Source organism: Saimiri boliviensis, chromosome 7 (assembly GCF_048565385.1).
Source record: "Saimiri boliviensis isolate mSaiBol1 chromosome 7, mSaiBol1.pri, whole genome shotgun sequence".
Classification (NCBI taxonomy): Eukaryota; Metazoa; Chordata; class Mammalia; order Primates; family Cebidae; genus Saimiri; species Saimiri boliviensis.
In genome coordinates this window covers 106828404-106841102 of record NC_133455.1, presented here as the reverse complement: position 1 = coordinate 106841102, position 12699 = coordinate 106828404, and the positions used below count along the sequence as shown (strand labels likewise).

General features: G+C 39.9%; 1 protein-coding gene across 3 annotated transcripts in view; it reads right to left on the bottom strand.

Annotated features, from left to right (window-relative positions):
* ANO6 (anoctamin 6) overlaps positions 1–12699 on the bottom strand; it is a 330625-nt gene that overhangs the window by 131554 nt on the left and 186372 nt on the right. The window contains exon 2 of one of the 3 annotated variants that reach the window (XM_003941475.4): positions 11147–11206. The exons of the other annotated variants lie outside the window; for them this stretch is intronic. Coding sequence (XP_003941524.1) covers positions 11147–11206 — 60 coding nt within the window. The remainder of the gene's footprint in view (positions 1–11146; positions 11207–12699) is intronic. 3 annotated transcript variants of the gene reach the window in all.

The window sequence follows — 12699 nt, the reverse complement described above, 5'->3', positions numbered from 1 at the left end:
GAAATATAATCCGAAATGTTGGATGCGGCATCTTGTGGGAGGTAATGGATCATGGGGGCAGATCTCTTGTGAATGGCTTAGCACCATCCCCATGCTTATGAGTTCTCACTCAGTTCACATGAGATCTAGCTAAGAGTGTGGTACTTCTCTCTCTCTCTTGCTCCTGCTCTCACTATGTGACACACTGTCTCCCCTTCACATTCTGCCATGATTGTAAAATCCCTGAGGCCCTCCTAGAAGCATATGCCAACAGTGCACTTCCTGTATAGCCTGCAGAACTGTGAGTCAAAATAAACTTATTTTCTTTATAAATTACCCAGCCTCAGTATTCCTTTATAGCAACGCCAAAGCAAAAATAGACTAACACTGGAATAAATAAGATAAGACCAATGATTTTTAAAGAAGCCTGGTTAAAAAGAGACTACAATCATCATAAGAACCAGAGCTGTATCAATTTAGTTTACTGCAGAACCTCAGTGGTTAGCCAGAATCTTTGCACACAGTTGACGCTAATAAATACTGACTGAATGAATAAATAAGGTAGGGTTGAGGAAGGTATATTTTTGTTTATTTGTTGTGCCTTGTTTTGTAAGATGAAACTTGTTTCATATTATCTATTCTCTCTCTCTCTCACACACACACAAACACACACACACACACACACGCACAGATGGAAAAGAGTGAAAGAAAAACACAGGAGGATCACTGATAGAGGCATAGGTGAAAGCATGAACATTAATCAGAAATATGACAGATGAAAGAAGCAAAGATGAATGTAAACATGCATTTATGTGTGCATTATATATAAAATACGTATATCTGCCTTATATAGCCTATTATATATAACACACATATATAATACAATTTACACACATATGTATATACAGTTTTGGAGGGATGGAGATAAAAGAAGTTGAGGTAGTAGCCCCTGCAGGTTTCTTTTCCTTTCTGATTTAAGAAAATGATCTATTGAGAGGCCAAAGAGGGTGTGAAGCAGAGGAAGACAGGGAGAGTTTGAAACAGTTTCCGTGATTGACAGGAGACCATCAGCTAACTCCATGTGCTGGCTCAGTTTCTGTTCTGCTGGGTTTTTCTTCTGAGCTCTGTAAATATTCAGGACTCCAATCTTCTTTTTGGCCCCTTGTCTCCAAGGCAGTGGTTTCCCAGAATCAGTGCAAGAATCAAATGTATAACAATAACCTGGGGAACTATGCAAAATGATTCCTACACCTTTCCTGATGGAGATTCTGTGCTAGCAATTGGTGAGGGGCTGGGTCCCATGTACAGGGCAAGTTGTGAAACACTGCCCTTTGGTCTGTAGGCCACAGGGCCACTGACCTCACAACCACATTTTCTCCTCAGTCATTGTACTGACCACAGCTGAGCACACTGGGTTAGTGATCAAACTCATCAGTCAAAGTCACGGTGACATGATATGTCCACTCTGTCTTCTTTCCATCCAGCTGAGAAGCGGCAACTTAGAAAAGAGAAAAAAAATATAGAGAGATGGGCCTATTATCTCTTCAAACATAGCTTTGATGGGAAGGACACATTTCCTGGTGGGTGCTCCCAGGATGGCCATCCCTGCCAGAGGGCAAAAGGGGAAAAAATAGACCACTTTATTATCTTTCCTGCTCTTCTGCTCAAAACTAACATTTTATCTGGCTATTGAGAACATGAATGCAAGTATGCTTTGGAGCTGAACTGTTATCAGCTGAAAATAGCCCAGAGGGAAAAAAATTCAGAATTTTTAACCTTTTAACTGCTGTTGTTCATGAAATGTGGGTTACAATTTTACTTGACTTTGAAAATGTCAGAATTACTGTGACTAAAGAATACAAAGAGAAACTTAACTTTACATTTCTTCAATTGGCTGCCATAACTGTGTTTCCTATTCTGGTGTTCAGTTACACACAATGATCTCAACTTCTTGGAAATAAATCTATGGGTAAAAAGAGATCTTAAAATCATCTTTGTTGATTCTCTAGTCTTATAGACAGGAAATAATGACAAGGCAGAATGCCCAGGATTAAAGAGTGTGGCAAATCTGGGAATGGAACCCAAGTGTCCTAACCCTTGGTCCAGGGGCTTTCCACATATTTGCCCCCCAGTGTAACAAAAGAGTTGAAGTTGGTAAAATGGAGACTCACGAATCACACAGAAATTTGTTTCACAAGTGTGATCAAATGCCTCCTAAGCAATTAAAAACTCATGTGAGTGAAACATTATTTAAAGATGGAGGACTGAATATACGCATTTAATTCTGCCCCCTCCTCAAATACTAGTAGAACATAAACCAATGAAGGCAAAGAATAAAGAAGAGGAGAGATGGTGACACAGTTTTGGGAGACATTGTGTTAGGCAAGTGGCAACTGATTTAGCCAATTGTAGAAAGTGCAATGCTAAAATAGGAAAGCCTCGAATCAATTTCATTTAAATTATAAGCCCTCAAGAGGGTGGCAGCACAGGCTCCTCTGGAAGTGGGGCTGAAGGTAAGGCAGAATGGCTGAAAGTCTGTTTATTAAGGAGTTGGACCCCCAGATTCCCTTTCTTATGGCTTGAAGACAAGTGGTTGCCTCCCGACCCCACCCTACCTAGGAAAAGACTTAAAATGTCTTCTCTAGAAAGAGTGAACAGAGGCTCTTCAGACAGGAGGATACCAGGCACAGTTAAGGATGGGGATCCCATATTGAAAAGACAGATTACACGAAAGATTACTGCTGAATGGTGAGACTCCTAGACTTCCACTTAGATTTCTGACTGGTTATATTTTCTCTTGGTCTGATTATTAACTTGGGAAGTGGGTGGGGTAGATTTTAGTAATTCCTAAAATTACTAACAGCGTTTCCTAAGTAAATAGCCAGACAGGTCACCCTACAGTGAAGTCCATAATTGCCAAATGCCATCCACTACTACAGAACTTCCAGCCATCTTTCTAGATAGCTACTCAAAAATTAGAAGGGACAAGACTTTCCAGACACTAAGAAGGCGTCTAACAGACAAACAGTAAAGCAACTTGGTGAAGAGAGAAAAATCACATGAAAAAGAAATTTAAAACAAACAATAAAAAAACTCTAGCATCATCAGAGATCTGAGAAAAGTTCATCCATGAAATAAGGACACGATGTTATCAAAGAGAGAGGAGGAGAAAGAGAAATATTTAGAGAATTAAAAAAAAGAGCTTTTGAAAATTAAAATGATCGCAGAAATTGAAAACAGAAGGCTTGAAAGATAAAATTCAGGAAATGTTCAATAAAGCTAAGCAAAAAGAGATGGAAAATAGCAAACACGGAAAATTGGAGAACCAATTCAGGATAGTCAATATCCAAATAACAGCAGTATTCATGGATCAGAGAAAATGAAAGGCAAGTAACTGTCAAAGAAATTTCCCCAAACTGAAGAGCATTAAGAAGTAAAGAACACCTTTCTCCCATACCTGGGGCGGGGGGGGGGGGGGGGGGGGGGGGGAAGGACACTTTTTTCCTTTAAAAAATGGAGTTGGGGGTTGGGCAAGGTGGCTCACACCTGTAATCCCAGCACTCTGGGGGTTAAGACAGGAGGATCACTTAAGGCCTGGAATTCGAGACCAGCCTGGGCAACACAGAGAGACCATGTCTCTACAAAAAAATCTTAAAATTAGCCAAGTGTGGTGCATGCATATAGTCTTAGCTACTGAGGTGGAGGGTAGTTGGGGAGTGGGGAGCAGGGGATAGCTTGGGCCAGGAGTTTGAGGGTGGAGTGAGCTATGATTGTGCCACCTCACTCCAGCTTGAGCAACAGGGCAAGACCTTATCTCTAAAAAAAGAAAAAAAGAAAAAAATATATATATATATAAAATAATTAATTTTTAATTCAAAACAAAGGAATCTGGTGAGGCTTGCCATAATGAAAGGGTCTACTGAGTTTCCACCATACTAATCATTATGGAATTTCTAAACTCTGAGATCAGAGAAAAGTCCACAAAATTCCAGAGTGGAAAAGTTTTTCATACAAAGGATCATAAGTCAGAATGGCAAGAACTTTTCAAGAACAACTGTTGAAAGCAGAAGACTTCAAAGTTCTGAGAGCAGATAATTCCACCTTTGAATGATATACTTAGCCAAGCTACCAACTGAAAGCCAGAGAAAAATACAAGCACTGTCAGACTCGCAAGTTTCAAAAAAATTACCTGCCTTAAACCCTTTCTCCATTAGACGCTGGGAAATGTAATCCACCAAAATAAAATAGTAAACCAACAAAAAAATAAGACATACATGTAGGGCTCCAATATAAGAGAGGCAAATGGAGTCCTCTGGATGGTGGTGAAAAGGAATCCCCGGCGCGGCCAAGGTCTAAAGAGCAACCTGGACAGGGTGGAGATCAGAAGTCTGTGGGAGGAATCTCCCCCAAAGGATGAATTTGACAGGATTCCATGCATGGCTGATTACATTGAGAGAAGATTTACAATTGGGTAAAAGTGTGAGGTTGAATTATTCATAACTATATGAAAAATTAAGAATAAAATCAGTATCTGCTGTATAGTCTCCAGAGGAAAAGTAATCAAACTATATTACATGGCTCATCTGTGGAATGTATTACATAGTTACAATAAACACTGCATATTGATCTTACCAAAATTATAACACCATTACAATTGAGGGAATGGTAAAAGTTTGTGAGAGAAGGGAAGGGGGCTGGAGTAGGTGAAAAAGAGCTAAATACTTCTGCATCAATAGATAATACTTAAAACTGAAAAACAGATCAATTATAATTTAATATGTTAACTAGAAATATAGAGGTAATTACTAAAACAATCAGCTACAGTTAAAAATCCTGGCCTCTGGGGAACAGAGAACAGAAAAGGAGATGCAGCTAGTTTTCATAACAAAACCTGCAATATTATTTAATTTCCAAATTATGTAAACATTGTAACTAATTATGTAAAACTTCGACAAAAATAAAAACTTTTCATTTTTTTTCCCCTTAAAAAAGATGGGGAGCTCATGGCATGAACACACATACACATAAAAATCACTGCTCTGGCAGCTACGATTTGCCAGACACGTGCTAGATGCAAAAGATAAAACAGTGAACAAAACAGAAAATGTCCCTTTTCAGGGAAGCTTATGTTCCACAATACAAACTAAATATAAGTACTCTTTTTTTTTTTTTTTTTTTTTTTGAGATGGAGTTTTGCTCTTGTTACCCAGGCTGGAGTGCAATGGTACGATCTCGGCTCACCGCAACCTCCGCCTCCTGGGTTCAGGCAATTCTCTTGCCTCAGCCTCCTGAATATAAGTACTCTTAAAATAACTGACTCTGCTTGGAGATAAGAAGGAAATAAACAAGTTGATACAGCAGAGATTAAGAGATGAAAGTATTTCAGGTAGGGTGGGTCAGAGGAGCCTCCCTGAGGGGTGATATTTAAGTTGAGACTTGAAGGATGAGAAGGAGTTGGCTATGCAGGGCTAAAAGGAGAGCATGCAAGGAAAAAGAAAATGCCAGACAATGGTTCTGAAGCACAAAGTATCTTGGTGTGCTCAAAGATATGATCAAAGATCAGTGTGACTGCAGGTTAGTGAAGACATGAGAGGCTGAGGAACAACTGAGGCTGACCAGGAGACAGGAGCCATCACACCAGGCACTGACAGGTGGCATGGCACCACCGCATCACAGAGCATACTTCCGTGGCAGGAGTGGAAACAACAGACCAGTCATTAGACTAAGCTTGAAGTCCAGGTAACGAAGTTGGCCTAAGATGATAGTAGTGGAGACAGAAGACATTCAAAACCATTTTGAAGCTAGAAGTACTGGGGGGAGAGGTAGGACAAGGATGATGTGCAGGTTTCTGACTTTATAAATTGGAAGGACGGTGGTACCACTGACTGAGATGGTGAAGACACAGAGTGTAGGGGCAGGATGTGGTAGATGGGACATGGAAGCAAATCAAGAGTTCCTTCTTGGACATGAAACATCGATCCAAGAGTGCTGTCAATGAGGGAGGAGGGTACGGTATCTAGAACTCAGAAGAGCTCAGTGTTGGAGATACACACCTTGGAGAGTCAGCAAATTAACGGTATCTAAAGCCCTTGAAATAGATGAGCATGTAGAGAGAAGAGGTATAGCTGAAACCATAGCATGAATAATTCTCAACATTCCCAAGAGGCCAAGTAATGAAGGAAATGCCAGCAAAGGATCAAGAAATGGCCAGTAGAGAAGAAGGAAGGCCAAGTTAGAAGGTAATTTCAAGAAGGTAAAAGAAAACTGTGCTTAAAGCCACTCAGAGATTCAGTAAGATAGGAACGTATCCACTGGAAGCAGCAACAGACACAGATCTTGAATGACTCTGCCAAAATCAATTTCAGAAGAGTGATGGAAAAAGATACAAGACTGTAACAAACTGAAGAATAAATGAGTAATAGAGGCTGTAGTAGATGTAGACAACATTCTAGAAGTTTTGCTTTAAAAGGAAACAGAGAAATGGTAAGAGATGGAGAGGGATCTAAGGGCCCAGAGAAAGATGTTTGATTCTTTAGTTTGTTGTTGTTTTTTTTTAACACAGGTATTCCAGAACATTAATTTACTAACTCCTTCAGTCATACAACTTAGCAAGCACTAGACCAATGTCCTCATGGAGTTTACAGTCTACTGGGATACAGACAACAAACAAATATACATACACTAATTTCAGGTGGAGATAAACGTTTTGAAGACAAATAAAGCAGGTTAAGAGGATACAGAGTAGCAGTGGCATTTCAGATAGATGAGTCAGGGTGACAGCTCTGAGTAGGTCATTCAAGTGAAACTAAATGAAGTGCAGCAGGAAGCATCCTAGATGAGAAAGGAGTCGGGAAGTGAGAGAGGGTGAGAGGAGGATAAGGACAGTGGCCAGGCAAGGGGTGACATGTCAAGGGACAGGTGTGGCCTACAGCACGGTGAGAGACAGGCAGAGCAGGAAGAGAAGACGATGGAGAGGTAGCAGAGGCCTTACGGTACATGGTCAAGAGTTTGGATTTTATACTGTCTGTAGAGAAGCCACTACAGACAGTATAAAGGTGTAAAAGAGAAGGATCACTGTGACTGTTCTGTGAACTCAGACCAAGAGGTACATGAACGGTAGCATGAAGCAATTACAGGAGTCCTTGCAAAACTTAGTAGTGGCCTGGGCTCAGACTTCGGTGTGGGCACAGGAGATTAGGAGTGCTTGAATTTGATAATATGAGGTGTCACAGAAAGTCAGGAATCAAGGATGACTTCAGCTTTGGGGCCTGAGTGACTAGGTGGTATCAATGCAGAGGTTAGAACAATGGAGAAAGTGTAGGCTCACGAAACAAATCAATAATTTGGTTTTGGAAATGTTAAGTTCAACTTATCTACTAAACAACCAAATGAAGAAGTAAAGCAGACAGCTGTAAAGCAAGGGAGAGATAGGGAGTGGACATAAGTATGTGGAAGTTATCCACATACAGATGGCATTCAGGGCCTTGCAAATAAATGAGATCACCTAAGAAGTGGAGATGGGGAAGAGGGTCAGAGCACTAAGCCCTGGGTGCTCCAAACTGAAGGGGCCAGAAGAGTAGGATCCAGCAGGAGAGATCAGGAAAGCACAAGTGAGCAGTGAGTAGAATCAAGATAAAGCAGCATCACGAAGCCAAGTAAAAAAGAATTTCAGGAAGGAAGGAGTGGTCAGCTATGCCCAGTGCTGCTGAGATAAGCATGAGCTCCATGAAAAAGTTCTGGGAGCCTCTGTGACTCATGATGAATGAACAATGCTTTGAGATAACATTCCTTACCCATAAGTGTATTCAGACCATTTAGTAACTCTCAGTTCATTTAGAACACCATGCCTCTGTTTCCAAGGATGACTTGCCCCATGGCAAGCCTCCTTCAGGATTCTCCCAGGAAGCAACAGAGGAGATCCCTGTGCCTGTGAAAAAGAAATGGCTCTAACGGGTAAGCTTAAATAGGAAGCAGACCAATGTTCATAGCAAAAAACCCAATTTTTTAGGGCAGAACAGAAACAGCTACAAATTTCTACATTTTTCTAGCTCACAGCACGTGAGAGGAAAATCAACAGCAGTCAAGTTATTATCATTCCCATTCTACTGATGAGGAAACTAAGGCAGAAACAGGTTAAGTGAGTAGCCCAAAACCACACAGCTAGTAGGTAGGAAAGCCAGGATTCTCAAACCTAGGAATCAACCTTAAAAAAGAGCAAATTATCAACCAGTTTGCTTGGCTGCCTTCCCCAAATCAAATATGTAGTTTCTGAGAGTCAGATCACAAAATTCTACCTGACACTGTATGCCTTTGGTTCAAAATTGGCCATCCTTTCTTCCATTTTAAAATATTTAATTGACAAAGATTGAATATATTCAAGGTACACAATGTGATTTTATATACAATGTGTAACAATTACCACAATCAAATGAACACAGCCCATCACCACTCATACTGTGCATTAGATGCCCGGAACCTAGTCATCTTTAACTTTAACTCTGTACCCTCTGGCTAACATCTCCCCATTTTCCCCAACCTCCAAGCCCCTGGCAATCAATGTTCTACTCTCCGCTTCTATGACTTTTTTAGATTTCACATGTAAGTGAGGTCATACACTATTTGTCTTTCTGTGGCTTATTTCACTTAGCATAATGGCCCCCAGGTTCATCCATGTTGTCACAAATGGCAGGATTTCCTTCATTTTCATGGCTGAATAACATTCTGCTGTATACATGCACCAAAATTTCTTTATCCATTCATCTATCAATGGATACCTAGGTTGTATATCCTGGCTATTGTGAATAATGCTGCAATGAATACAAAAGTGTGGATGTCTTTTCAAGATACTGAGATCATTCCCTTTGGGTATATACTCAGAAGTGGGACTGCAGGATCACATGGTAGTTCTATTTTTGATTCTTTTGAATCTTCATACTGTTTTCCACAATGGCTGTACAATTTATATTATTCACAACAGTTTACAAGGATTCCCTTTTTTCCACACCGCTGCCAACAGTTTTTCTAGTCAATTTAATGGTGTTTTTTAAAAACTCTAGGGGAAGCTAAAGCCAGCCCTCTTCCACCAGCATGGTAAACACTCATAGTTAGTAATGTCTCTTCTGGAGAATTATCTACTCTTATGACATGAAAGGCCATGTTCAGTAGAAAGACACAAGGACATCAACATACTTGGATTTAAATTTTGGCTCCTCTCTCTAGCATACAGGTAAATGTAAAAATCTGGTGTAAATAGGTCCTAATTATAAGTTATAAAGGTTTGATGACATGACATAAATGAAAACGCTAAAAACAGAGCCTTATGTTTTTAAAAAACCCTTCCTTCTTTCCTGTCCTTTCACTTCCAGAATGCACTGCGGAGCCTCTGAAGTTAGTGTGACAGAAATTGGTTACTCATCAATAATTTTTCTTTGTTAAATTTTTCACCTACATAGCAGCAAAAAAAAAAAAAAAAAAAAAAAAGGTGGTTCTTCAGATCTTCATATTTTATCTTCAATAAATTTGCATCTTTACTCAATAAAAGTTATTTAATATAAAAATGTTTTATATTTACCTCCAACTAAATTGATTTGTTTTCTCTTGAAAGTTTGGGGAATATTTGTTTTAGGAAGGTTTTCCATAATATACAGTGACTTCACTTCCACAATGGCACATTACCACTTACTCTCCAACATGAAGGCTCTTGAAAATAATGCATGAAGTATGAAGTCTTATTAAGATTTCAAAGTGGATCTTCACATTTAGGTTATTATTCTGTCCTGTTTGCATCATCTTTAACATCTTGGGGTCTACTCTACAACGTAGCCCAGTTTGCAGTTTTAGTTCCAAAAAATTTTAACTATGTATTTTGCACCCAAGAAAATTATTACTCTCCTGGTCACCAGCAGGCTAAGCAGATACTAGCTATTATATTGCTTTTAGAGAAAAGTCTCTGGTACAGCTTTAAGGGTAAACACAAATAGTACAAATCTGAAAATATGTTCCCAGTAAAAGTAGAACACTGACCAAGGATGATCCTAAGTAAACTGCAGTAACAGAAGAGCTTTTAAAAATCATCTGAAAAGACAAACATATTAATCCAAAGAAGCCAAAGGATTTAATTCAGCTATACTAACAGAATGTGGCTGCTTTAAAATATTATAGATCGGTGTAAGAGTAATTGTGTTTTTTTGCCATTAGAAATAATGGCAAATGACTTTCAGGTAAACTTGATTTTGTAAAGGAGAGAGAAAAAAGTAATGGCAATTACTTTTACTTTCGGACCAAATAATAATTCAGTCCTTAAAATGTTTTTTTTTTTAATAGCATCATTTACTTTTGCACCAAATAATTATTCAGTCCTTAAAATATATTTTGATAAAATAGCATCATTTACTTCATACACTTTTTCTTGTTAGGTAATGCCACATACACCCTTTTGCTATGCCATACACACTTGTATGTTATTCAAAGGTCCCTGGGTGTTGTACGTACCTTGAGTAATGTGTAAGGTCACTGAAATCTTGTTTTCATTATTTTGTCATCAAAGTATCCTTGCCAAACAATTTTTTGCTAAAACTTTCTCTCCTGGAAGGCAGGATGGGAAGTTCTTCCTGCTTATAAGATCCTGGCCCACAGTACAGTGAGCCATAGACAGGTAAGAAATAACCTGTGTGGCCAGTCATGATGGCTCACACCTGTAATCCCAACACTCTGGGAGGCTGAGGCGGGTGGATCACTTGAGGTCAGAAGTTTGAGACCAGCCTGGCCAACACAGCAAACCCCGTTTCTACTAAAAATACAAAAATTAGCTGAACGTGGTGACGTGCACCTGTAATTGCAGCTACTCAGGAGCTAGAAGTTGCAGGGAGCTGACATCACACCACTGCAGTCCAGCATGGGTGAGGGAGTGAGACTCTGTCTCAAAAAATAAATAAGTTTGCTTTCTGAAGTTGTTTTCTGAAGCATGCATATAAGAATGGACTATTTTCGGCAATCCACGTGGACTGAGGAATAAAAAGTAAGAAACTTCAATTCAACAAATATTATCTGAAATCCCACTACTGTTACAGAAACAACAAGAAAAACACAGGCCTGTTCTCCTGAACTGACAGTTGGAGAGGAAAGAGAAGGTAGGATGCTGTTCAAATACAAAGGAACGGGATCTTACCCAGGCTGGATGGGAGGTGAGTGTGAGGAGTCAGAAAAGGCCTGGAGGCGGGAACATCACCTGAAGGATGAGGAGGCATCAATAAATACAATAGGCCAACATAAGCGATGGTGTTAGGCTGCAGATAGAGCAGTAGGAGGCATCAGACCTGCCTCTATAACAAGAACCTGACCTTGTGCAAGCCATTTGACCCTTCCTGCTCTAATTTTTCCTTATCTATAATACGGAATGGCTAGGATCATGTCAGTTAACCTTAACGCCTGCTGTGCATCAAAATCACCTGAGAGCCTTCTAAAGAGACTCTAGAAAGGTAGTTGCAGGTGGTGGGGCATCAGTGTTTCTTTCACGAGCTCTCCAGATGATGCTAATCTGCAGCCAGAGCTGAGAACCACTGGATGAGATTAGCTCACAAGGCCCTGACATCTTAGGTCTGTGGTTTACAACCCATGGTGCACAATAGCATCCTCTGGGGAGCTTTTAGAAATCCCAGTGTAGGCTGCATTCCTGATATTTAAACCAGATTTCTGGAGGTGGCCTCAGGCATCAGTAATTTTAAAGTTCCCCGGCTGATGCCAAGCCACAACCAAGGTTGACAACCACTGTTCTAGGCTCTCTTAATACTTCAGTTCCTTATTATGGCCAATGAAAGATGGGAAAATTAAAAAGGAAATTATGTCAAATTAAAAAGAAAGCTAAATGCTGAAGGCCACCAAAAGATCTTAAATGGTATTGTACCACACATGGATGTGTCATTCATGTTGATGCATGACAGGTGGGAAATGCCCAATCCAAAATGCTCTCAGTTCTAAATTTAAAATTCAATGAAATACTTCTATAAAATGGCTCCATGGTGTGTTCTCTGCAATACTTAGTTAGAATTTGATTTGCCCGGTTGACTGTAATATGAACATTACATTCCCTACCCTCGAGGTTACTTAAATCCACTTATTAGGCAATGGCGAACTAAACAAACAGTAATTAGAAACACTCCAGACTACCTTTTAAATCTGTTGCTAAATTATGTTTTTCCTGCACCAAAGCCCATATACACAGCATGTCCACAAGCATCACAAAACCAAAGCCTCAGAAATATTTACACTAATAAGGGCATAAGCTACCTCTGGGCATTCACACTGGATTCTGCAGGGAATTAAGGGCTGCTTTAGAAGACGACTATTCATTGCTGTTATTTCTCACATCTGGGTAAATAAAGCACTGCCCGCATGTGGTTAGAAATCCCAGGTGAAAATGAACTCTCTAGGGGTCTAAAGATGAAGAATACCTCTGATAGACTGTCTTATTTCCTGAAATGAGTCAGAAGTGAAAGTAATTCTTCAGAAAAGAACATCTGCACTATGGCACAGCTTATAAAATAATGCCAGATGATACCTGTGGCTAAGAAGCTGGCCCCAGAGAAGGGAGGGTCTGGGAAAAGGACCGAGCCTCTGCAACGAACTTAATCTCAGGGCTGCCGCTGTTAGCTTGGAGGGTCTGCAAATCCAATAAGCAGCCAGGCGTCCTGGTCTCCACTGTAAATCTTGATTAGCAGTGAG